General features: G+C 33.5%; 2 protein-coding genes across 3 annotated transcripts; both read right to left on the bottom strand.

The window, feature by feature from the left end:
- Positions 1 to 1,166: 1,166 nt before the first annotated feature.
- On the bottom strand, positions 1,167 to 12,704 carry LOC128236486 (uncharacterized). Of its 2 annotated transcripts, none has more exons than XM_052951377.1 (4): positions 12,666 to 12,704; positions 3,794 to 4,711; positions 2,688 to 2,768; positions 1,167 to 2,449 (listed from the first exon to the last, which is right to left on the bottom strand). In XM_052951377.1, exons 2-4 carry the CDS (start codon positions 4,698 to 4,700, stop codon positions 1,620 to 1,622), a joined length of 1,818 nt encoding a protein of 605 aa, XP_052807337.1. In that variant the 5' UTR covers positions 4,701 to 4,711; positions 12,666 to 12,704; the 3' UTR covers positions 1,167 to 1,619. The 2 variants fall into 2 exon arrangements, with proteins under 2 accessions (XP_052807337.1, XP_052807329.1); XM_052951369.1 differs by lacking the exon at positions 12,666 to 12,704 and adding an exon at positions 6,258 to 6,298.
- Positions 12,705 to 16,607: 3,903 nt separating this feature from the next.
- On the bottom strand, positions 16,608 to 22,502 carry LOC128236495 (E3 ubiquitin-protein ligase TRIM71-like). Its single transcript, XM_052951384.1, has 4 exons — positions 22,451 to 22,502; positions 19,316 to 20,224; positions 18,147 to 18,224; positions 16,608 to 17,843 (listed from the first exon to the last, which is right to left on the bottom strand). The coding sequence occupies exons 2-4, from the start codon at positions 20,211 to 20,213 to the stop codon at positions 17,017 to 17,019; spliced, it is 1,803 nt and encodes a 600-aa protein (XP_052807344.1). The 5' UTR covers positions 20,214 to 20,224; positions 22,451 to 22,502; the 3' UTR covers positions 16,608 to 17,016.
- Positions 22,503 to 24,914: the final 2,412 nt, after the last annotated feature.

Genomic DNA, 24,914 nt, shown 5'->3' with positions numbered 1-24,914 from the left:
TTATTCTATGAACGGGTGTATAATCAAAGCGCTTAAAACTTTGTATGGCTTTCGGCCTGCAACGTTTTGTGAGCATATTCATGTAATTGTAAAACATAATAAGGCTTTTAAAGGTATTGATCGGACAACATAATGGACCTCGCCCGCCCGCCGGCACGCACGTACACCGCAGCTGAAACTATAATACGTCTGATTCTATGAACGGGTGTATAAAACACGAATTTTCTAATAACAGCCGCCGTTGGTTTTATGACTCAAAATGTTTAATATTTCGCCTTGTTTTAAAATCCATAAATAATAAGTATACATTGCTCTTGTCATTTCTCTATTATTACTTTATGTGTTTTAAACGTTTTGAATTAACCATTATATACATTGGACATTTTCCCCAGCAAACATTTGTGTTGCAGCATATAAAGGTACTAACTTAGTCTCTGCATTTGTAACTGGTTGAAAATTAACCTACAAACATTCTTTTTTAAACTACTTTGAAACATAGAGTATGGCAAATGGTCATTTGAAGTACAATCAACTCTGTGGGACGGGGAGGTAGTCAAACAAATTGGCAATATATTTAACTCGGTCATGCCCTAACAAACATATCAAACAAAATGGGTCCGGACGGTCACAGATCGCTCAACTGTGTTTTATGGCATCAGACAAACGTTACAACGGTTCAGTAAAGATCTCAGTCGATCTAAGTCGTAAACCGAAATGATCTTATCTTTATTTTGCAACATATATGTGTGCGTTGACCTGTAGCCGGTTTTTAATGAGAATAGCCGAGAAAATGAAATCTTAACTTTTCGCCATTTCTATACTGACTTAAGATTAATTATGACACGACTTATTTTTTCCAACGAAACAGACACTAGGTTTAGAACAAGCAATGTCGTACCGCAGTTATATGCCGTTTGTATTAAGGCAGGTTAATGCCATATATCCATAAACAGAACACAATACCCGGCTCTAGGGCCCGTTTTATTTACCCTCTAAGAGGCGTTTTATTTAAATGTATACTTTAACTCTGAAAAAGGAAAATCAATATGTGAGTATCAGTGTGTACACTGATTTAAGATATTTACAGCTACGACCAATATAATAAAGATGTTTATGGCATTGGATAATGATTAGACAAGGGTAATACAAAAGAGACAGCGACAACATGATACATTATCATATATTGAATGTAATGGTTCATCTTTGGATAATTGAACAGATGATAAACCCACGCAATGGCTTCCAACCCAAATTAGAATAATAAAACAATAAACTGATAATACAGATAGGTAATTGCAACTTAAATAAATGTACGTATATTACACATCAAGTAATATTCTTTCTGGCAGAAAAGTTATGCTATTTTTACGATGAAATATAAAAATATCTTTGGATTTGTACGCACTTTGAATGCGAATAAAGCAAAATCATTAAATCCTATTGAGTACATGTTCTTTACTAAGGACTATAACGAGTATGTGTTCTATACAAATAACATCTTGAAAAATCGTTTCCTATAGTGGTTCACGTAACATTCTCATTAGAATGCCACAGCTAGAATGCGAATGGTAAGTAAACGTTAAGTTGATGTTTCGAACTATTTCACCCCATTGGCTGCATTATTCGATTATATTGTACACCTTTATTTTATTGTTCAAGAATTCCGTAACAAGAAGTTTGCTCTGTTGCCGAGAGTAGTAGGCAAACATTGGATTTCGTATCCCCTCCTTCTTCCCGATCAGTTGTGTCATTTGACCAGTGGACAAATCAAGTATCATAATGGCGTTACTTCCATAACCACATACTAATAGTTGGTCCCCGAGTGCCGAGATGCTTGTTGGGCTTTTCAATGCAGGGTCCTGGAAGGTCTTGATGATGTTCAGGTTCATGTCAAGTTTTGTGACTGTGTTCCTGATCCTATCTGATACGTAGATGAAAGCAGTCGGACCTTCACACATCACTGTTAAGTAAGCAGCACATTTGAACAGTTCCTTTCCACTGATATCCCTTTCTAATTGTCTTATAACATGCCCATTCATGTCCAGTACCTTTACCTTTTCATTATAGAAGGACACTATCAAACTCTCTTCATGGTAAGCAATACCTCGACACTCACCATCCAATTCGATATGGTCGCCAAGAGCGAGTTGTCCTCCAGTCTCCAGGAACTGAATACCGTTAGTGGCCAAAGTAACAGCAACGCTGTCCCCGGGTAGAAGACATATGTCCCACGGACAACCTGGTAGACTGATCTGGGACACCAGGTTGTTGGTCTGCATGTCCACCAACTTGACATTTTTGTTATGAAAGTCAGCTAGCAGCAGTCTGGACCCAGCAAGGTGGAGAATGCCTGACAGGTGACAGATCACGTCGTCAGTTGGAGAACTGACTGGGATGTCCACAGCTGGTGTTAAGCGTAGTTTTGTCAAATCCCGAATGGCCTTCCTCACTGTATTGAATAATTTGCAGTAAATGAAATATTTGCTTTATACTTGCACCTTATTAAATTACATGTTTAAACTGTTGAAAAATGTTTAAAAAATGTTTAAAAAATCACAGCGCTTAGAAGTAAAGCAATTTGAAGTAAAGATATCTCATAAGACAAATTATACATAACAAATTATTGGAATGTGTAGGTCATTAAATAAGGATGTGCATTCACTCAGATGGTTTATGACTGTCAGTACCTGTAGGTTCGGAAATTGTCATGTTTTCCCTTGGGCCATCCCCCTGAACTCTAAGTTCTATTTTGCTGTGGTCCCTCTCTGCTGTAATTTCAAAACATAACTGTCATACCGTTTTGGTATTAGGGGCATTGCTTGCAGTTTGTAGAAATTGTACTCCTTGTTTTCCATAAATAATTTTTAAAGTTTTGGCAAAAATGCATTGACGAATTAATGAAGTTGTTAAGATATTCGATGTATAAATAAGATATCACAAAGTCATTGGTCCTACAGTTATATTTTTCTGCCTACTGACCCCATGCAGTTAAACTTCACATATTCTTTCTCCTTTCATTAAGCCTTTCTATTAATACCAAGATAAAATGGGGTGTCTGTGCATTAAATATTCACATAATGGTACTGTGGCTACCTAAATAAAATATATGATTATGCATATATCTATTATAACTTGAGTGGATGCACTAGTTGTTTCTTAAAATATGGGCTTTTCTACACCTCGTAATGAACGATACTATTTCTGTTGTAATGATAAGATAATATTGTGTGAAACAATTTCATATATATCGGCCGCCACTATCTTCAATTTAGACAATCATGTATTAAACGTTATTGTAATTTGTTTTTAGGTTAAGTTAACTACTATCTTCATCAGATAGGATTGATATAATGAATATTATGAAAACAACTTTTGTATAACGTTATTTAATTATCAAACATGCAGCGTAATTTTATGTAAAGTTATGTTGATTTTGTTCACTGCCTTTGTTAGCAGGTTTATAATAATCTTATTTCTGATCTAAAGTGTATAGTATTAGGACATGCCTTTTATTCTATATGCATCACTTAACCATATTGCCTACTGCCTTTGTTAACAAACGTATAATCATCTTTTTATATATCTAAAGTGAATTATATTAGAATTAACCTTTTATTCTATATAAATCAGTTCACAATTATTTGATATGTTTAGACCCGTCCAATAAATGTAAATATAGAAATAAATGTATTAAGACGATGTACTATTGGGCAAATCTTAATAAACTGTCTATTAGGTTCTGTTTCATCAAAGGTGTTTACAATATTCTAATATAATAAATATTCAGATATACCTGATGCGGATGCTATCTTGTGCGGTTCAGTCAGAATGTTTTCTAAAGTACCAAGACCTGTGCCAGATGCAATAAGGCGCTCTGTGGTTTGATCCTTTCTGAATTCGTAGTGGTGAAATACGTTTTCCCTTTTAATGTCAGCAAGGTCATTCTGCAGACCCTCTAATAGCTTCCTAGCTGTTTTGGTCTCAATAAACAACTGTATCATGTTATTTTCCTGTGCTCCAAGTTTAACATTAATTTCTTGTAGCTTGGACTTAAGGTTTGTATATTTCGGTTTCAGAGACTCTAGTCGTTCTTCATACATGCTTTTCGTCTGTTCTATAAGCTTTAACAGTGCTTGTTCTCTTTCATCAAAACACTTGTTAACTTCCTCTCGATATCTTCTCAGCTTGTACACTGCATTTACACCTAACTTTGCTACAGCATTAACGTTTTTCTCCACATAAGACGCACATAAATCAATGTCTTCAAATAACCTGGCAATTGTTTTTATGACATCCCCATACTCTTGACCATCTTTGAAGGCATTCGATATATCTGATATGACATCAGCATGACACGAACGATGGTTCTGTACTGCACAGTGTCCACAAATCAAGGTCTGATGGGTACTGCACAAATATTTGATAGACTCTTCTGGATGGATATCACAAGGCACAGTGCATTCATATTCAATTTCCAGGCCACCGATAGATGTAGGCATATTTGATTTGTCAAGAAGAAAGGGAGATCTGGACATTTTCTGTTTCCTATGGAGACTTGCGCATTTAGAGCAGAAAAACTCTTTGCAGACGGTACAGTAAACCTCAGCAGGGAAGATTTCGTCATCTTGTTCACAGGGCTGGCAGTATGTTGTGTCCTCTGCAGATGGCCCTGCGTGCAGTTTCTTCCATGGAACCTCCATAGCCCGGGTATCTAACGAGATCAAACAAATAGTTATAGAATATAGTGTATGCATTTCAAAACATAATTTCTGTATACTATCAAATTTGAATTTCATTATCTCGTTCACAAGACTGGCAGTAGGTTGTGTCCTCTGAATTTGGCCATGCCTGCAGTTTCATCCCTGGAACCTCCATAATCGGGCTATCTAATGAGAACAAACGTCTAATTATGGATGATATTTTTTGTAACAAACATCTTATTATATTAAATATTGCATTCATATCTTAACATTAAACTCATGTTACTTATTTTTCTTAACAAAACCCAGAATCGCATTTTACAAACTGCACGAATTAAGTAATAAAGTTTTAAGTAATAACAAATACATTGACTCATTCTAAATCGAGAAAAAGATACTTGTTGATTGCTAAAATCGTCCAAGTTTACTTATTTTCAATATAAGAGAAAAAAGTAATTAAATACACACAAAATGCAACAGTTTAGAATAGAAATTGTTAAAATTTTATTTCGGGATACCCTACCCCACACCCCCTGCTTACACTTTAAACCAACTAGATTTCGGCTATTAGGAGAGGCGGAGGTCAAATTGCAACGCCTATAAGTTATGCCCCCACTGAGGTCGAGCACTGGCTACGCGCCTGTAAGGTACGATATGCCTACAGTGTACCGTTTTTGATAAACAATTGAAGGTATCGTATAAGAATGTGAACCAGAAACTCAATTACAACTAACATATTACACGACCTTTCCCAAAAATGATATCGTTACATTGTTAGCACATGCCGTTGATAGTAGATTAACAAGATATGTATCATATCGGAAAGTGTTTTCTTCATTTTTAATCTATACATTATGTCCTATATAGAAACGGTTAGAAAAGCTAGATGCTTAACCGTGGTATGACTATCGTTGGAATGAATCACAACGCTATTCACTTTTACTTACGCTAGTTATTGAATATTGTTCTTGACAACATGGAACAAAACAGCCACAAGTTGTGATTTCTTTCAATAACGCGAATTGTAACGACGGTATTTATCATATATTGAAATGATTTATCATTCATGAAAACAATTTTGATATTTAAGTTTAGTATAACACTTATATGCTAGTTCAATATTATATTTCAAGGTGAATATTGGGTTTAAACTGCAGTGAATGAATGCTAAATCGAAAGTACATCAACTCATTTTCAGAAAAGTCTATATAGTGACATAGATACTGACCTTCTTTTAAACATTGATATGTACAAGATACAACCCGAACATACTTTTGTTGATAGTTTAATAGTGCACTTATATAACAGAACAATCAAAATTTAGTAAAGATGTATTTAAGTTTTAAATTGAATGAATTCAAAATCGAAAGTACATCAAATCATTTTCAGAACAGTATATATAGCGACATAAATAATGAACTATTATACGTTGAAACAAGAATTAAAATTAAGAGCTAGAAAGTATGGCTCAGGACACTGATATATACAAGATAAAACCATAAAATACAACATAAATAAATAAAAACTTGAACGTTTTGATTAAAAATGAATTATTACCTTTCCTCCAAAGTTATGAGTAAAGAGAACGTCAACAATATCACAAAGGGAGATAAACATTATCAGAAATTAGCTCAAGTAGATAAGGTTATCCTAAACTGATATAGACAATATATATTACAGTACTAATATAAAAAGGGCAAATTATGCCCAATCGGAAGTACTTACTCCTTGATACATGCCCAATTTATTTTCATGAACACATGACAATGATTCAAAGCATTATCATAACTTCTCAGACCAAGAACTTGTCCAAATTTGAACAAATGTACTTGTTAGGGCTGAGGTGAGTAAAAAAACAAAAATATTTTGGTTTAAACATGTTTTATTTATTCCCATAAAAAAATCGTTCTTCCCTTAAGTTTTATTATTACGATTCAGAATGTGGTCATTTTTCCACGGCCTTCAAGCACACAGTCCCTATGATACATGCCGAATACTTGATATTCAGGGTTCAAATAATCTGGTTACAATATTTTCAACACCACCAGTCAGGTCGTCAAAAATATGTTTAAAGGTCCGGATTATGAAGTAAAGTGTTATTGCATGAGGGCACGTGACATAAACGTCTGCAACAACTTCACGTTTAAGTTAAGCAAACTTCTTCCAAATGATATAATGTGTAAGGTCGATTTCATCGCATGTTTGGGTTTTAGAAAAAGGATTTAATATACGGCTTTGTTGGTGTATTTATTTATGGATATAACCGCAAATATGACATGTATCATTGTGACCCTCGTTCGTATAGTGGCATACAGTTCATTGTTCATTTGCGAAATACCTCCGACAATTGAGCTCTTATTCAACCTCATTTGATGACTTTGAAAAGTTATAAAACTGCAATCATGGGTATTAAGGAAAAGATAACCAAGCTGTGACTTGTTCGCTTATACCACCAATATCAAAGTCCAACACACGTAGTTTAATCTTCGTTTATCTTACAGCGATTGCTTGCTTTGTTATGCTAGGTCACTCTCTTCTGCACGATGTTGCTCTTGCGCTGTGTATTGGAACGAAGCAACCACTGCATTATACGTGCATTCAATGACACATGCGCGTTTAAAGTCGGGAACAGAACCCTGGACGCGTCGGTAGTAAGGGTTTTATCTAACCATTGCGCCAACCGGACAATCGTACTTACAAAACGATGGTTGAAAGAAGTGACTGCTTGTTCTTTCTCGATCGAGAGTTAATACCATAAAGATAAAGCTTATATTAAAATAAAAGCTTAACCAACCTTACAAATTCAATAAATTGGTTAAAGACTTCTCACCATCGGCACAATGTAGAGCATCTTGAAGATGAGTTAAGCTTATGCTGCACTGATGTTGTATTTTGCCGTTGATGGTGATTAACACATACATGACTTTTCTGTGTGTTTCTTTTTGCTTGTGTATTTCGCTGTTGATCTATTTACCATAACACTTGATTACTGTAGTATTAATCTGGTTTGTTTCCTTATATTTTCCGTTTTAATTATTAAGCTTCAATAGGGTTGGGTTATGAATAAAATTAGTTTATATAACATTTGTAAATAAACTTACAAGGGTTTTAGTGTTCAACAAAATACCCTTTCGTCTTTAGATCTGCTTAAAGAATTGCACTATATGCAGGGCCATTGGAATGAAAATCCTTTAAAGATATTCAAGTCAGAATTACACGTCTGACTTTGAAACCAGCTACTCCGGATCAGCTTAGAGTAATCAAAAGTCACCAAGATGTCCCTTTTGTCGGTCGGAGACTTCATTGGTAGGTCCGAAGTTGTTAACTGTAGTCTTGTCAAGCCTACTTTTGCTGAGGACGGTCTCACTGTATGAAATTATTTATTGTATTTAAAACATTTGTATAACATTTACTTTATAAAGTGCAAATTACAAGATGAAATTATGAAATAATATAATATATCAACACGGTTTAAAATAACAATGCAATGTTAATAGACTTCGTTTTTTTATGAACAACATCACAGACGGCATCACGTCATTATTTTCGTTCCCTCAGCTTTCTTCCATTCTTAAATTGGCTAACGTTGAAACGGGCCCCAAGATCTTGATTAAAACATGTTCAGAGCTTTTATTAAAACGGGTCCATATTTCACTTTATACTAAGAAGTGAAAATAACAAGTTCAAGTTCAAGTTCAAAGTTTATTGGCAAAGATCGGCATACACAATGCCTATGGCCATTAAACACATAGCCATGGTGAAAATATACACAAATAGAAACACACAAAGATTCAGTAGTACAGTACAGATATAATACAAAAAAGACACAAAGACGTAAAGCAAACTAAAACCATAATAATAAGCCAATTGATTTATACTTAATTATTTCAGTAAATTTTAGAAACAGTTAAGGTTCCAGGGTAGATTTTCTTAATTCCATTGTAATTTAATAAATCTTACAGTATTAAGTAACTTACTAGTTGATTTGTTTAGTAAAACAGATTTTAACATATTTATAGAAGGCCAGAAGGTGTTGCCTAATTAAGTTTGTCTCAATCTATTGTAAAGTGTACAACATAACATAAAATGATACTCGTCTTCTATCATATTTGAATAACAACATTTACATTTTCTGTCAGCTCTATCAGTACCAATATATCTACCAGTTTCAATTTCAAGATTATGTGCTGATAATCTAAACACATCATATATTTTCTTAGTCTATCATTTTTAATTTGTACAAGATAATTTTCAAAAGAAAAGTTTTCTTTAAGTTTACAATGCAATGAAATTTTTGGCATACTATTTACAGAAGCATTCCATTCTTGAATAAACTGATCACGAATTCTATATTTAAGTAGAGGAAGATAATTTATGTTTACATCGAAGTTTAGTCTTACATCCATAAAACCAAGATGATCAATAATAGAATTTATTCTCTTTGCCCAAGAAGAATTATTTATATTAGCATTCAAATCATTATATACCATATGTATTGGTGAATTTACATTTTTCTTTACTTTTAAACAATATTTAACAGATCGTTCCTTGCATAAAATGGATAAAGGAAATCTGCCAAGCTCACCATATACAGCAGCGTTAGGGGTTTGTTGCTTTACACCTAAAATATACTTAAGAAATCTAATGTGTAGCTTGTCAACTTCCTTAAAGTTATATACCCCCCATACCTCTGAACCGTACAGTAAAATTGGAACAACCATAGCGTCAAACAAAGACAATTTGGTTTAAACATCGAGATGAACTTTGTCAAACAATGACAAGAGACTATGGTAGGCCTTTAGAGCTTGATCATTTAGCATTTTTACTGCATGTGACATATTGCCTGTATAATGAGTTAACACCTAAATAAGTAAAGTTATCTACTATATTTACCAATTCATTGTTAATATAGACTTGTACATTTCTGGCTTGCTTCAGTTTTTCAAAAACACAAATTTTAGTTTTATTTACATTGATTTTTAAACCCCATTTAACAGAATAATGGTAAATAGCATCCATCTGGGCTCGTAAACTTGCTGGATCTGTGGTAAATAATACAATATCATCAGCGAATAAAATCATATACATTGATAAAAGTTCTAAATCCTTAGTAGTAAATGCTTGAAAATTTAAATTCTCAAAGATATCATTTATAAACAATATAAATAAAAGAGGAGAAAGAGGTTCTCCTTGTTTCAGACCGACTGTTACATCGAAAAATTGGGAAAATTCCAAATCGCCAGCAGATCATAGTTTAACACATGACTGTTCTTCATTATAAATACAGTTGATCATGTTGGTCATTTTACAGCTAATTCCTGTTTGAATTAACTTGATCCATAACGCATCTCTATTTATCGTATCAAAGGCTCTCTGGTAATCAATAAATAAACACCAAAGCTTTGACTTGTTGTTTAATACATTTTGGATAATAGCGTGTAAAAGAAAAATGGCATCAGCTGTAGAATGCTTATCACGAAAACCAAACTGGCAATCACTAAACTTATTGTTCAGTTCACACCAATTATTTATTCTATTCCTCAAAATTAAAGAAACTATTTTAGAAGTAACATTAACTAATGTAATACCTCTGTAATTAGCCGGATCCGATTTATCCCCCTTCTTGAATATTGGGACAATAGCTCCCTTAGACCAAGATTTAGGGTAAACACAATTGTCATATATATAATTAAAGATAGTACATAAATATGGTGAAATAAAATCATTCGCATCTATAAAAAAGTCCGCTACATTATTATCGTAGTCACATGACTTGAAACGGGACATCAGTTTTATAGTTTTACTAATCTCCTCAATGGTAATAGCGCAGTCGAGTTGATCAATATTCAGAGTATCGTTTCTAACGTAATCGTGATCATCCCTATTAAATTGCCCTTCGGTACAATTTGATACTTTAGAAAAATGTTTTAAAAAGTCATCAGCATCAACAGAATTATTGCTGCTTGAGGTACTTCTGAATTTTTTAATATATTTCCAAAATTTGCGTGGAGAAGATTTACTCATTTGAGACAACTTTGATTTATCCTGGCTATAAAACAATCCTTTAGATTTTCTCTTAGCTGCAGCAAAATTACGTCGTACAGTAAGAAATCAATCTTATTTATATCACTGTTATTTAAAGACAATAATCGATTGGCTTTTAAAAATGAATCCTTGCTCTTTTTACAATTTTCATCAAACCAAGGACATTTGTATCGGGATTTTGAAGCCTTTGTAACATATGTTTTAGCAAAGCATTTAAACGATATATCGTAAACAGTATTTGAAAATGTTTCCATACATTCATCAAGAAACATATTACCAGACAACAAATTAGTATTTATTTCATTAAATAACTCGGATTTTTTATATAAATTCTCATAAAATATGTCCCTTTGTTCTGTATTCCAAACCACTTTATTTTTGTGCACAGAACTATTATCAATCATCGTATTATGAATATTTATACTAAACGTCATCGGGCAATGATCCGATAACTCGGACAGGTCTAAAACATGCATATTAGTAACTGAGTTATAACAGTCATGATTACAAATTAGATAGTCAACCATGGTGGCAACAGGGTTATTTCTATAAACACCATGGTACGTATATTTTCCCTCCTCTAATCGCCCATTTAAAATGCATAAATTGTTCTCTTTACAGAGAGTTAATAATTTTAAACCAAAGGCATTACAGTGTTTATCGGAGTTTTTACGTACAGGTAAACTATTTACTAATGAGTCTAATTATGGCATGTTGACATAACAGTCCAGGTGTATCTCTGGGATATAGTCCAGCTGACCACCAGACCGAGAATTTAGGTCACCGGTCAAGTAAACATTCCCACGGTCACTGTATTTACGAATGTCAGAAGACAATTGTTGAAAAAAGTCAAACTGAAATAAAATTGAGTTCGGATTTCTGTAAACTTTGGAATCATGCGGTGGTATATAGCAGACACAATAATGGGAATCTTTTAAAGAGTTAGTAAATTCCTTTTTTTAACAAGTATATCAAATACTTAAAATTAAATTTATTTTTTTCACTTTGACCTCCTCTCTTTCGAAATAGATAATAATGTCATAATAACAGTTTGATATATAATGTCTAAGCATTACGGAAATGGTTGAGCTATTTTTCAAATGTTTTCTCGAAGGTTAATATTCGATTCATTCACTGCACATGTAATTATTTTGTTCGGTATCACTTTTATTTTGTTCTGTTCTATAAAGCGTGATAATGTTCTTTACAGTTGACTCATCTACACGATGGCCTTTGGTGAAAATCTTTTAAATATACTGACATAATATGTAGGATCATAGATTTATAGGTACATTTAAAAACAATGTTGGAAAATTCATATCAACTATAACTTATAGTTGTAGGTTTGTTTAATCATTATAAGGGCTATCAGTCATAATTTGCAAGTAGAAGTATATTTTTCTTCTTCTTCTTTCAAAATATTAAATTCACGATAGTGTGTAGGCTCTAACGCACATCAGCTCATTTCGAAGAATTGCAAAATTATGAAATACAATGTAACTCAAACCATCTCAACATGGAAATACTTTTACAACATTGAATATTTAAGTCACAGATTCGGGTCTTTATTTTAAAAAACCAAAATAAGATCTAAAAGCGTGTTAATCGTTTAACATGTTCGTTGAACAACGACTTCCGTTTAATTCTTATCACCTTTTAGAAACCGTCAAGTCCATGGCATTCTTTTTTTTAAAGTTTTGTATTGGCAAGACTTTCAGAACTAAATTAACGCACTTACTATATCAATTTGATAATTAATTATGTTAGAGAAACAACTATATTGTAATGTGTTTGCAGTAAGTATTCAATTCATTTCCCTTAGTATAAAAATGCAAGAAATGCACTGAAATCCAGATCACAAATAAAATTATTTTCACATCAAAAACTGTACAGCACAAAAACAGTTGTAACAGTTCTTACTTCAGATGTACTTTCGCATTGTGTTTGGTCATCGCTATGACGTCATCCCTCGCGTGTCGTGACTTAATATTGGCATCTGGAAAAGCGAAAATCAGAAGTATTTATTTGTGATCATACTCACAAAGCTGCGCTGTTGTGTTATTTATGTTGATATGGAGGTCAGATGCGTTGGCTTTGATCATTCTATATCAATCACGGTCGCCAAAACTGTTTTTAAAGATATCCGAATTTTAAGGGACTTCCGGAATTAAGCAGTGCCCAGTATGATAATCGTATCATATGTTTCCAATTAATCACGATGCATGCCTCTACGAAAAGTCCCGGTTTGTGTGGGTCTATGCTCTAATCGTGATTTATTCCGTTGTTAACGATAGTGTGTTCACATTGCAAATGGAATTATTATCTTATATATATATGCCCTTGACCTGAAGGTGTCACCCTACGCCATTTTGATGAAAACATGTCAAAATCCAGACCAACGATACGATGGTCTCATCGGTTTATCTATACGGCATTAATACTTTTTTCGGATTTATTACACGAATAACATTTATTTGGAAGGTAATTTATTCATTTATTTGTGTTCGTATTCTTTATTTAAGTACTTATTAATGTTTATTTTAAATAACCTTTCGTAAGTTTGACCCGGAAATATGTTTTTCGTTACAACATACGTGTAGTGTGGGTGTGCCAAGACAAAACCACTCAACTTCGGAGTTCGAAAATATTTATTTATACGTAGTCGAACGAAACCTAAAACATATAATAAAACATATAAAAGTATATGCTAACATAATCATATTATTAATTACACAAAATACAAAGACAATGGACAGTGATCGGTAAATATATCAAAGGAGACTTCGCGGTTAAATACATAAAACATTCTAAGAACTATGAGCAATAAACTTACCAGGCACGTCTAAATAATAATTAAATATGAATGAATATTTCAGCTCAAAGATAAGAGCGAATATTAAATAAGTAAGAATATAGTAACAACTGTTACAATTGAAATCTTGACTTGCGTCGATGATGATTCAGAACGGAATGATTTACGTGTATATATAAATAAGGGCGTGTGCAATGAGGCGGGAAAAAAGGGAAAAGGCATTATGAACCAATCAACCACTCTATAAATTTAGACAAACTCGCATAACCAGTATTCACGCTCTGACGCACTCGGACATAGACGGACATTGACGGACATAGACGGACAGTAACGCACAGAGGACAATAACCACATAGCACAACACTAAACACGACGATACACAAACAATACAAAACAATATACGATATAGAACCATACCAAACACACAAACTGATAAAATACTGAAATATGCACCTTGCTACATACGGTTTACAAATAGCAACGGATATGATGGCGGAAAGTTTGAAAACTACTTAGAAAATGCATGAAAATGTCCCAATTTAGTCTACCTAGCACCGTTCCTTATGAACTAAGTCAAGATCAGATATTTCGAGAAGATTTACTAGTAGTTAATAGACTTTGTTCAGATAGTCTGGTGCAAGTGATATTGAATTTAATCTGTCTTTTGCAGAGGAGTTACAAAGCTTGTAAACTGACTATGACTGACTTTTCCTCAGACCTGTGAGTGTACGAAACTTTACAGCAAACCATGCAGTCAAGTTATTGATGGTAATGACATTAAAGACCTACAAATGTTTTTGACTTGGTCTGAGGTCAGATGATCTTGATTTGGTATCAAATCTGTAATGTTGTTCCTCAGAAAAATTGGCCAACTTACAGACAATACTAAATATAAACGGCAAGAGAGGGTTACATTTATGCCTAGAAAGAAGTTGCGATTAAGTTAAAATGTGGGTATAATATATCATTTCAGTTGTCTAATGTCATGCTTAGAGATTGTCTAGTCTAATATCTAAAATAACAGTGTTTAACGCCTTTTTATGGATATTATTTTCATTATTAGAATGCCAGTTTGCATCAATGGAAAATAGTTTTTACATTTTAGCTAAGCTTTTTTCATGCCAGTGACACTTTTTTAACTGTGCAATTTTAATGTATACATATTTGTAGCTTTTATATAATGTTAAAATAAGATAAACCCAACAGATCAGTTTATTTAGTATTTCTCATTCTTGGCCATTTATTGAAAAATAAAAATATTAAATTATAGGTTCAGAGTCATTTTCCTTGGATGCAACTGTCCTCTACAGCTGGGCCTTTGTACAGAAGGTCCATTGTCCACACCACGGACATCGAAAATAATGTTATAAGATCGAATTACTTCTGTGATATATACTTATAAATTAATTATAAGTTGTCATGAAAATATGGAAATTACAGCATATAGATATATTAACTTTGATAGAACATTCATTATCCCTTCTGATTTTAATTATTATGTAAATCAGTTTACTTATGATTATGTATTGTTTATCATTAGATGATTTATAGAATAATACATAGTTGACCATGGCTTTTGGTTGATACTTGCCCCAGTGGAAGGAATAAATGCCCGAGGTTATTGTTATCGTAATTGTTATCCATATAGTTGTCAATGATTTCAAATGGATTTATAACATGATTTCGTGGAATGATGAAGTATATGTCATATAATTTACATGTTGTCTGAAAGAATTACTAATGAGATATAACAAAATGGTTCTGAATGGCATTAGCAAAAAATAACGAATTACTAAAAATCAAAATAGTGAAACTTTTCGTACGTGTTTTCAGAATAAGCCTATTTTCCCATTATTCAAATATTTCCTTTTCTACATCGGCTGATTTTGATGTTCATTTCAATAGGTGAGCACAGCTAGGGTCCATCAAGCCTAGGAGCAGTTTCATAAGAATCTTGGCTTGAATGACCCTAGCCATTACACTTGAATAATAAACATTCCTAAGCGAATAAAGAAAAACAAAACGTTTCATTAAAACATTTCCTTGTCTTACTGCTTTATGACTTTTACCAAATGTAAACATCCGGTGCGGTTTCAGGTAGTCCTCGTTACTGAAACACGGAAGGTGTCATTATTGGTAAAACTAATGTCACTATTATTGCACCGATAGTTCCATTTTAAACCCTTTAAAGCTTTTAATGTTTAAATATTTGCCTACCAAGTATACGGCGGCCATTTTTATTTTCGTGAAAATGACGTCAGTGTGCACGTTCTCGTCTTCGTCAGGCAATTATGCCATAATCGCCCTGACGTGCTGTGATAATTCCACGGGCGGAGACGATAATCATTATTGCGGGAGCGAATTTCTGTAGTAAAATGTTACTATTTATAGTAACATGTGTATTATTGATAATTAATAAATCCACATAAGTTATATTTTTCAATTACATGTATGCAGGCATTTCATAGTGCAAGAATACTGCTTAGTATATACTATGTAAGTGGGTTGTTTCTTACTTCATTCTTTGACCATATAATTATTATTTCAGATAAACAGGAGGTGGCTTCCACAGTATCCTGGATGATGTCAACCCGCAAAGGTCAAAACATATACGCTTTAGGACTTTTTTTTAAATATAAGTCATCATAGGAACTTACAAAGGTTAATTGAATATTCCGTAGATTTCACTTATTGTGTGTCGGTAAAATCTGTAATTACTTTTTTGAAATCGAATCGCTTTAAAAACTTATAAAAAACACCTCAAACTGGCAATGTTATTTACTCATTTAAACATATTTTACTTTTAGAAAGCTTTTCTATAAATGGAGCATTTTAGGGGCATCTTTCAACATATGTTAACAACTGAGCTCTTTTTGAACTTGCGATGATGTTATTTCATTGTTACAAGTAATGTATTCACATTTTTCTTTATTTTCTTCGATGTCTGACCTTGTACAACATAAACTAGTCCCTTTAACACTTGTCTTCACTTTTCTATATTTAGATTTGAAGGGTTTTCGATTATTGATAGCTATTACAACGCAATGGCCTGAAACTCAATATTGATTTATTAAACATGTACTGATACTTATCATTTCAGATAGGTAATTGCAGTTCAACAGAAAACTGTACACTACATATGAAGTTAAATTTCTTTCTGGAAGTAAACATTTGATTGTTTTTCAAATATATTTGGATTTGTACATAAGAAATATTACGATCGGAATAATATATATTCATAAACAATAAAAATGCAAGAAAATGCGACAATAAAAACATATTTACACGTAATTGATTAAAATATTCCAAATAAATTAAGTGTACTAATGATTAAAATAAGTTATTTATGAGGGTTTTTTTATCAAAGTGGTTCACCGATCATTTCCATTTAAATGCAACCATCGAATGTCGAACAGTTAGTGAACTTTATTTCCATCCATTTCACTCCATGTGTTGACATTACTCTATTGTATTAAACGCCTTTACTGAATTGTTATATTGTTCTGTAACAAGAAGCTTGCTCTGCTGCGGACAGTAGTAGAAACACAGTAGATGTTGTATTCCCTCTTTCTTCCCCATTATTTGTGTCATCTGACCAGTCGAAAAGTCCAGTACCATAATGTTTTTACTTTCGAACCCACAGATTAACAACTGGTTTCCGACTGCCGTGATACTGTTTGGTCCTTCCAATGCAGGGTCCTGGAACGTCTTGAGGATGTTAAGGTTCGTGTCAAGCTTTGTGATTGTGTTCCCAAACCAGTCTGATACGTAAATGAAAGCAGTTGAACCTTCACACACAACTGTTAAGTAGTTAGGCCATTTAAATAGTTCCTTTCCACTGCCATCACTATGTGTTTGTCTTATAACATGCCCATTCATATTCAGTACCGCTACCTTTCCATCAAAGAAGGACACTATCAAGCTATCTTCATGGTAAGCAATACCCCGACAGTCACCATTCACTTTAATATGATCACCAAAAGCGAGTTTTCCACGAGTCTCCAGGAACTGTATACGATTATTGGCTATTGTAACAGCCACCCTATCCTCGGGAAGAAGACATATGTCCCATGGCTGACCCGGTACACTGATCTGGAAGACCAAGCTGTTGGTCTGCAAGTTCACCACCTTGATTTTGTTGTTGTTAAAGTCAGCTAGCAGCAGTCTCGATCCGGCAAGTTGGAGCATACTAGACACGTGGCAGTCCGTGTTGTCAGTTGGAGACTTCATTGATATGTCCATAGCTGGTGTAAACCTCAACACAGTCAGGTCAGTGGCCTGGCTCACTAATGAATTGTTTATAGTATATCAAATATCTGTACTACAATAACTTATAGGTAACATTTTTAAATATAAATTTGAACGTGAGCAAATAGCAATATGATTTTGAATCACAATGCAATATTAAAAACACCATGTCATATTTTTTGTTTTCATTCATGCTCATTGTACAAAATCACAGCGCTATGATTTACAGGAATTTGAAGATAGCATATATCATAAGACAAATAATACATAGCAGTAATATAAAATGTGAAGGTCATTAAATAAAATATTCAATTACTCAGATGGTTTATGACTGTTAGTACCTGTATGTTCGGCAGCTACAATTGTTTTCATTTGGCCATCTCCCTGAACTGTAAGTCCTAATGTGCCATGGTCGCTCTCTGCAGTGATTTAAAACATAGCTGTTTTAACTTCTTGGTATTAGGGCGTTGTTAGCAGTTTGTAGGAATATGAACTTCTTGTTTAAACATTTCAGCAAAAAAATGCATTGTTGAATTTATAAAGTTGTTAAGATATCCGATTTACAAATAAACTTTCACCAAGTCATTGGTACTAAAACTATATATTTAAGCCTACTGACCCTAAGCAGATTTGGTCAGTTTGAATGAGCATTGCTAGTTGATTACTTATAAATGAAGTTTTTGCAGAATGTAATTTTGCTCGGTATCTTATTATAATAATTGAAGTCCGCCTTGGATTGACCTTTTTGGCAATCTTTCAAGGTAAAATGATTTGTCTTTAATAATTTAAAAACTTTTCATAATCTTGCTCCTCTCATTAGACCTTTCAAACAATACCAAAACAATATGGGGTCACTGGACATTAAAAGATAACATAATTGTACAGTGGCTACCTTAAACGATATGGTCATTTATTTGCCTATGATAACTAAATACTTTATTTATAAGTTAAAGCACTTGTAATTTCTAAAAATACGGGCTTTTGCACATCTAGTAATTAACGTTATTGTTTATTTTGTAAAGATACGGTAATAGAATAGGAAATCTATTTCATACTTATTTGTCGATATTATTTGCAACTATCTGATACTCCTGTATTAAACGTTATTACATATGTTTTAGGTTAAGTTAACTACTGTCATCATCAGATTGGAACGACATTATGAATATTATGAAAACAGCTTTTGTATTATGTAATTTAGTTATGAAACATCGAGCGTAAGTTCATGTAAAGTTATGTTGATTTTGCGCGATGCGTTTGTTAACAAACGTATAATAATCCTAATATATATATATCTATAGTAAATGTAAGGACCTGCCTTTTATTCTATATACTTGTAAATCACTTCATTAATTATTTGAGATGTTTAGACAACTGCAATGAATACATAGATATAGAAATAAATGTATTTAGACGATGTACTATTGGACGAGTCATAAAAACTGTCTATTATGCCATGTTTCATTAAAGGTGTTTACAATTGTGTTATTGAATGAATATTCATATATACCTGACGTGGTTGTGTTTTCAGTCATAATGATTTCTAATGTCCCCATGCCAGTTTCAGATGCAATAAGACGCTCTGTGGCTGGATCCTTTCTGAATTCGTAGTGGTGAATTACGTTTTCCTTCTTAATGTTATCAAGCTCATTCTGAAGGCCCTCTAAGAGTTTCTTGACCCTTTTGGTCTCAATGAACAACTGTATCATGTTATTTCCTTGTGCTTCGAGTGTGACATTTATTTCTTCCAGCTTGGACTTCAGGTTTGTATATTTCGGTTTCAGAGACCCTAGTAGTTCTTCGTCCATGTTTTTCATCTTCTCTATAAGCTTTAACAGTGCCTGTTCTCTTTCTTCAAAATACTTGTTAACTTCCTCTCGGTATCTTCTCAGCTTGTCAACTTCATTTTCACATAACTTTGCTACAACGTCAACGTTTTTCTCCACATCAGACGCGAATAAATTTATGTCTTCAAATAACCTGGCAGTTGTTTTCATAACATCCCCATACTCTTTTCCATCTTTGAAGGCTTTGGATATATCTGATATGACATCAGCATGACACGATCGATGGTTTTGTACTGCACAGTGTCCACAAATGAGGGTCTGATGGGTGCTGCAAAAGTATTTGATAGACTCTTTCGGATGGATATCACAAGGTTCTGTGCATTCATATTCATCTTTATGTCCCACAATAGATGTAGGCATATTTGATTTGTCAAGAAGGAAATGCGATCTAGACATTTTGAGTTTCCTATGAACACTTGCGCAACTAGAGCAGAGGAACTCTTTGCAGACGGTACAGTAAACCTCAGCAGGGAGGATTTCGTCATCTTGTTCACAAGGCTGGCAGTAGGTTGTGTCCTCTGCAGATGGCCCTGCCTGCAGTTTATTTCCTGGAACCTCCATAGCTCGGGTATCTTACGAGAACAAACGTCTAATTATAGATAATATTGTAAACATAACTAGAGATTTCTTTTAAAATGCGCTTGTCTCTCACATTGTGTGGTCGTAGGTGAGAAATAATCAATGAAATTTGTACTTTTGGACTTGAGGCGAACAAACATAGAGGTCATCTACTGGTAATTACATACTGCATACCCAGTATGAAGTTCCTGAGTCCAAGAATAAAGTTCCTTGATCCAACCTTTCATTATTAAGCGTAAAGAACTGTGACGAACAAATAGGGGACCAACGAATTGTTTTTCACCTGATGGTCACTGTGACCTTGACCATTTGACCAAAATCGACAAGGGTCATCTACTATTTAAGACCAATTAGCAAACCAGTTATAAAGTTCCTGGGCCCAAGCGTTCTTTAGCGGAAATCGTCATGTTTCCTCAAAGTCACCTTTACCATTGACAAACTGGCCTCAAAATCAATAGGGTCATCTACTAGTCATGACCAACTGCATACCAAGTATGAAGTTCCTAGGTGCAAGCATTTCTTTTATTTAGCGGACACCGTATTTTCATCTCAAGGTCACAGCCACCTTAACCTTTGACCTACTGATCCCAAAATCAATAGAGGTCATTAACTATTCACAACTAATTGTCATACCAAGTATGAAATTTCTAGGTGCAAGCATTTTAGGTATTTAGCGGAACACGGTTTTTTACCTCCAGGTCACAAAATCAATAGGGATTAGGGTTGTCTTCTTTCCAGCTGGCATACCAAGTATAAAGTCCTTCGGTACAAGAGTTGTTAAGTTATTATTGGAAACAGTTTTTTTCCACTGCGACCTTTTCCTTTGATCTACTTATACCATAATCAATACAGGTTGTTCCCTAGTCATGACCAATTGGCATATCAAGTATGAAGTTCTTTGGTGCAAGTGTTCTTTCGTTTTTCAACGGGAAACCTTTCGTTTCACCTAAACGTCATCTTGACCGTGACCTTAAGAACTACTGATCCTGAGATCAATAGGGCTTATCAACAGATCATGACCAACCAGCATATCAAGTATGCAGATCCTTGGTGCAAGTGTTTAAAAGTAATTGAGAGGAAAAACGTTTTTTCACCTCAAGGTTACCGCAACCTTGACCTTTGATCTACTGATCTCAAAATATATAGGGGTCATCTACTTGGCTTGTCAAACTAACATCCAAAGTATGAAGTTTCTGGATATAAAGAATCTTCATTAATTGAACGGACACCATTTTATACATTAAGGTCACAGCGACCTTGACCTTCGACCTTTTGAATTCAAAATCAAGGTGTCATTTACTGGTCATCAACCTGCACATCAAGTATGAAGCTCCTGGGTCCTAGCGTTCTCAAGTTATTGAGAGGGAATGGAGTGTGACGTACAGACTTTCAGACTGACCGACTGACTGACTGACTTACTGACAGACAACTTACAACTTGCGCTCATTTAAAGACACGCGAACTGACTCACTTGGATTCGCAAAAAAACTCGAACGGATTTAAAGCCCCATACAGTATATGGTATATTGTACGATTTTAGTACTATGTGCTGTTTTTGATTAATAAATATAAGGATACGTGTACGACTGCTAAATAGAAACACGGTAACAGCTAGTAAATCGCACGGTCTTCGAAGACATTGATAGTATTATAATTCTAGTCAAATGCCGTTGACCATTTGTAGATTAACACATTTTCACTATATCGAAGATGGATTTTTTTTTTCGTATAAAAATTAACTCCTATAAAGGAACAATCACAAGAAGGCGAATGCTTTACCGTTTTATAAGTATCGCGGGTATAAATTACAAAGCTATACATTTATATGTATATTAGTTATAAAATAGTGTCCTTGACAACATTGAACAAAACAGTTTCTTCGCTTGAACTACCATTGTTTGTGAGAGCAAATTTATAACATAATGAAGTGCTAAAATGTGTCTATATGTTTCAGTACTAAAAGCATAAAGTTTAAGATTGCACTAATATGTTAATTAAATCATTTCAATAAACGAACGATTTACTTCAGGATAAAAGCTGTTTTCAATGTCATTGAACGAATTCAAAATCGAAACTAGATCAAATCGTCTTATGAAAAGCCTATGTAATTACATAAATAATTTCCATACGTTTAAACACTGAAATGTAATGCTACAACAGCACCCAGGAAACATGATTTTACTTGAAAAAATAACGTTATTATTTAAAATATACTATACCTTTTCTCAAAGTTTAAGGGTGAGGAGGAAGTAAATAAAACATATCACAAAGGGAGATAAATATGTTGGTAAGGTTACACTTAACTGATACATTTACCTGGGTTGAACTATTACCTGTGTTCAAATTGAAAGTCGAACCTTTTCAATATAATAATAATACTTTTGTAAGACTGGTTAAGGATGCTTTTGTCATAACGTTATATCCAAAAGCCAAATAACTGATATATAAATTATGTATTTTATATATTTAAATGTCATTATACCAAACAGCCACATATCTTTTGTATTAAGCGGACACCGGTCCTACACTGATATTCTAACTTCTTCCCTTGTGGCCTCTTTTAAGACAGGCTCGATTGTATCATCAAAAGTGAGATTAAACAACCTTTTCTAAACTACGATATTAATTATCAAATACTATGCAATAAAGACGACTTCAAACATGTATACACTAGTTGGAGGTTAATCAAATAGTAGTTCAACTAATTTATATCAATGGAGAGAATTTAAATGTGTTTTAATGAAAGTTCGAGATCATATCATTAATGTGAATGATTTATTTATTGATATTAAGTTGATATCTATAAGCATACAACCTTATGTCTTCCAACACACTTTAGAATTGAAATCATTTGCTATAATAATAATAATAATAATGTCAGAAAAGTTAGTGATGCTTAAAGAAAACCAAACAGGTTCATGTATTTAGACAGTAATTCTCTGGAAGTAAGATATATCATTATGTGACAATTATAAATTTAGAACTAAGTTTGCAAAACTCTTTATATGTGTACCAACTATGTTGTACAGGCGCTTTAAATAAACTATAGTGATCTCGATTATTTATACGATCAATGCTCCCAAACAATCAATTACCTTAAATGATAATAGAAATCGATGAAACTGCTTATCAAAATCAACTTCATTCAAATTATGTAATTAACCATGACTATCTTGATAGTTCGCAGTCATGACATCCAGAAATTGATGTTAGAAGGGGCGTAACTTAGGGGTGCAACCTTTTGACATGCGCCCATCCCTCAGAACCGAGAGCATATGGGATAAACTATTAGCAATGGGGTTTGGGGTTACATCCTACAGAAAATTAAAACAATTTGTAGCGGTAAATCGTGCATTTTAAGCGTATCTTATTTTATTTTTTTCCTCTGATATTGAAATAAAAAGAGAGCTTGGACGATTTTACAGGGGGCGCGCGCCGGGTTCGCACCCCCCCCCCCCCCGCCTCTAAATCCACTAGTGCATTAGTGGCATCATTATGTAAACAGTCCAAACCTTTAACAAGAACACATGGATGCCAACGCTCGACTATTGTTTATAGCCAATAAAGGGGTACAACTCGACTACTGGTAAAGAGAAACCAGTCTTGATCTTAATCGATAGGTTACTCGGATAGCATATGTAAAAAGTTTCGAATGCATTCAAATCATTTCAATAAAGCTGTAACATAGACACTGATTCATTTATATTTTTATTTACCAAATTTATAAGAATAACTTTCCTAAAAGTTATGAACGATTATCAACCGTAGTTTAACAGAAAGTTAGTTATCAAGTAATGAAATAGACTTGCCATGTGCTATTTATAAATTTAACTTAACAAGGACACGATATTCTTGCTCATAATCAAAAAAGCTAAACATTTGTGTACCGCAATTAAAATGCATTTCAAAACTGAACTAAATTCCCTATTGCGCGCGATCTTTTCAAATTGAACTCCATGGCAACGGGAATAATAATAACGTATCCGATTATATTATCAACGTAATGGAAACTTTCAACGACATTGATTTAACCGACTAACGAGAATACGGTGACCCATGGTATTTTTTTCAGAGTTTTTAACACATATCAGTCTTTAAAACTGAAGGAATTTGGTGTAAAAAGCTATATAACTTACAATAATTAATGACATATCCAGGCATCTGGCGTAGAGCAGTGCCAGTCATATTGTTGCGCTATTGTATAGATTTACAATTAATGTTTTGTATGGATTTAGAATTAATGTTTATTATATAAACGTTTTAATACTTATTATAGTATTATCAAACGTATTATAGTATTAATTATTAGTATAATTATGTATTGGATTTTATATTTAATACAAAATTGCAATAGAAATAATAATATTCAAATAGCCATTATACAATTGATCAACTGAAATTTCAAAGCTATTGGATCGTTTATCCCGAAACACAAAAATCCTGAAACTAAATGTTTGTTAAATATAATGCTTTACAAATTTAGGGAAATAATTCCAAGGGAGCAACAAAACTGTTACTTATCCTCCACAAATTCTGTTTTGATACTGTTTTCACGAATATAACAAATACAACTCATCTTGCAGGGCTAGATTACTGAACCGCGATTTATCTTAATTAAACGTAAAAAAACGATGGAACCCGATCTTGCCATAACTATCGATCAAAAGGGTCATGGCGGTCCTA

The sequence above is a fragment of the Mya arenaria genome, chromosome 1, assembly GCF_026914265.1.
Source record: "Mya arenaria isolate MELC-2E11 chromosome 1, ASM2691426v1".
In the NCBI taxonomy this organism is placed as follows: Eukaryota; Metazoa; Mollusca; class Bivalvia; order Myida; family Myidae; genus Mya; species Mya arenaria.
The sequence above is the reverse complement of the archived record's forward strand: the minus strand, read 5'-3'. Positions and strand labels throughout refer to the sequence as shown.

Bases quoted from the DNA above. Each gene is read 5' to 3' on its own strand.
- LOC128236486 (XM_052951377.1), bottom strand. From the start codon at position 4,700: ATGGAGGTTCCATGGAAGAAACTGCACGCAGGGCCATCTGCAGAGGAC. The intron at 2,769-3,793 runs GTATATCTGAAT...TTGAAATTACAG, and splicing joins CAAGATAGCATCCGCATCAG to CAGAGAGGGACCACAGCAAA. The intron at 2,450-2,687 runs GTACTGACAGTC...TATTCAATACAG, and splicing joins GACAATTTCCGAACCTACAG to TGAGGAAGGCCATTCGGGAT.
- LOC128236495 (XM_052951384.1), bottom strand. From the start codon at position 20,213: ATGGAGGTTCCAGGAAATAAACTGCAGGCAGGGCCATCTGCAGAGGAC. The intron at 18,225-19,315 runs GTATATATGAAT...AAATCACTGCAG, and splicing joins TGAAAACACAACCACGTCAG to AGAGCGACCATGGCACATTA. The intron at 17,844-18,146 runs GTACTAACAGTC...ACAATTCATTAG, and splicing joins TGTAGCTGCCGAACATACAG to TGAGCCAGGCCACTGACCTG.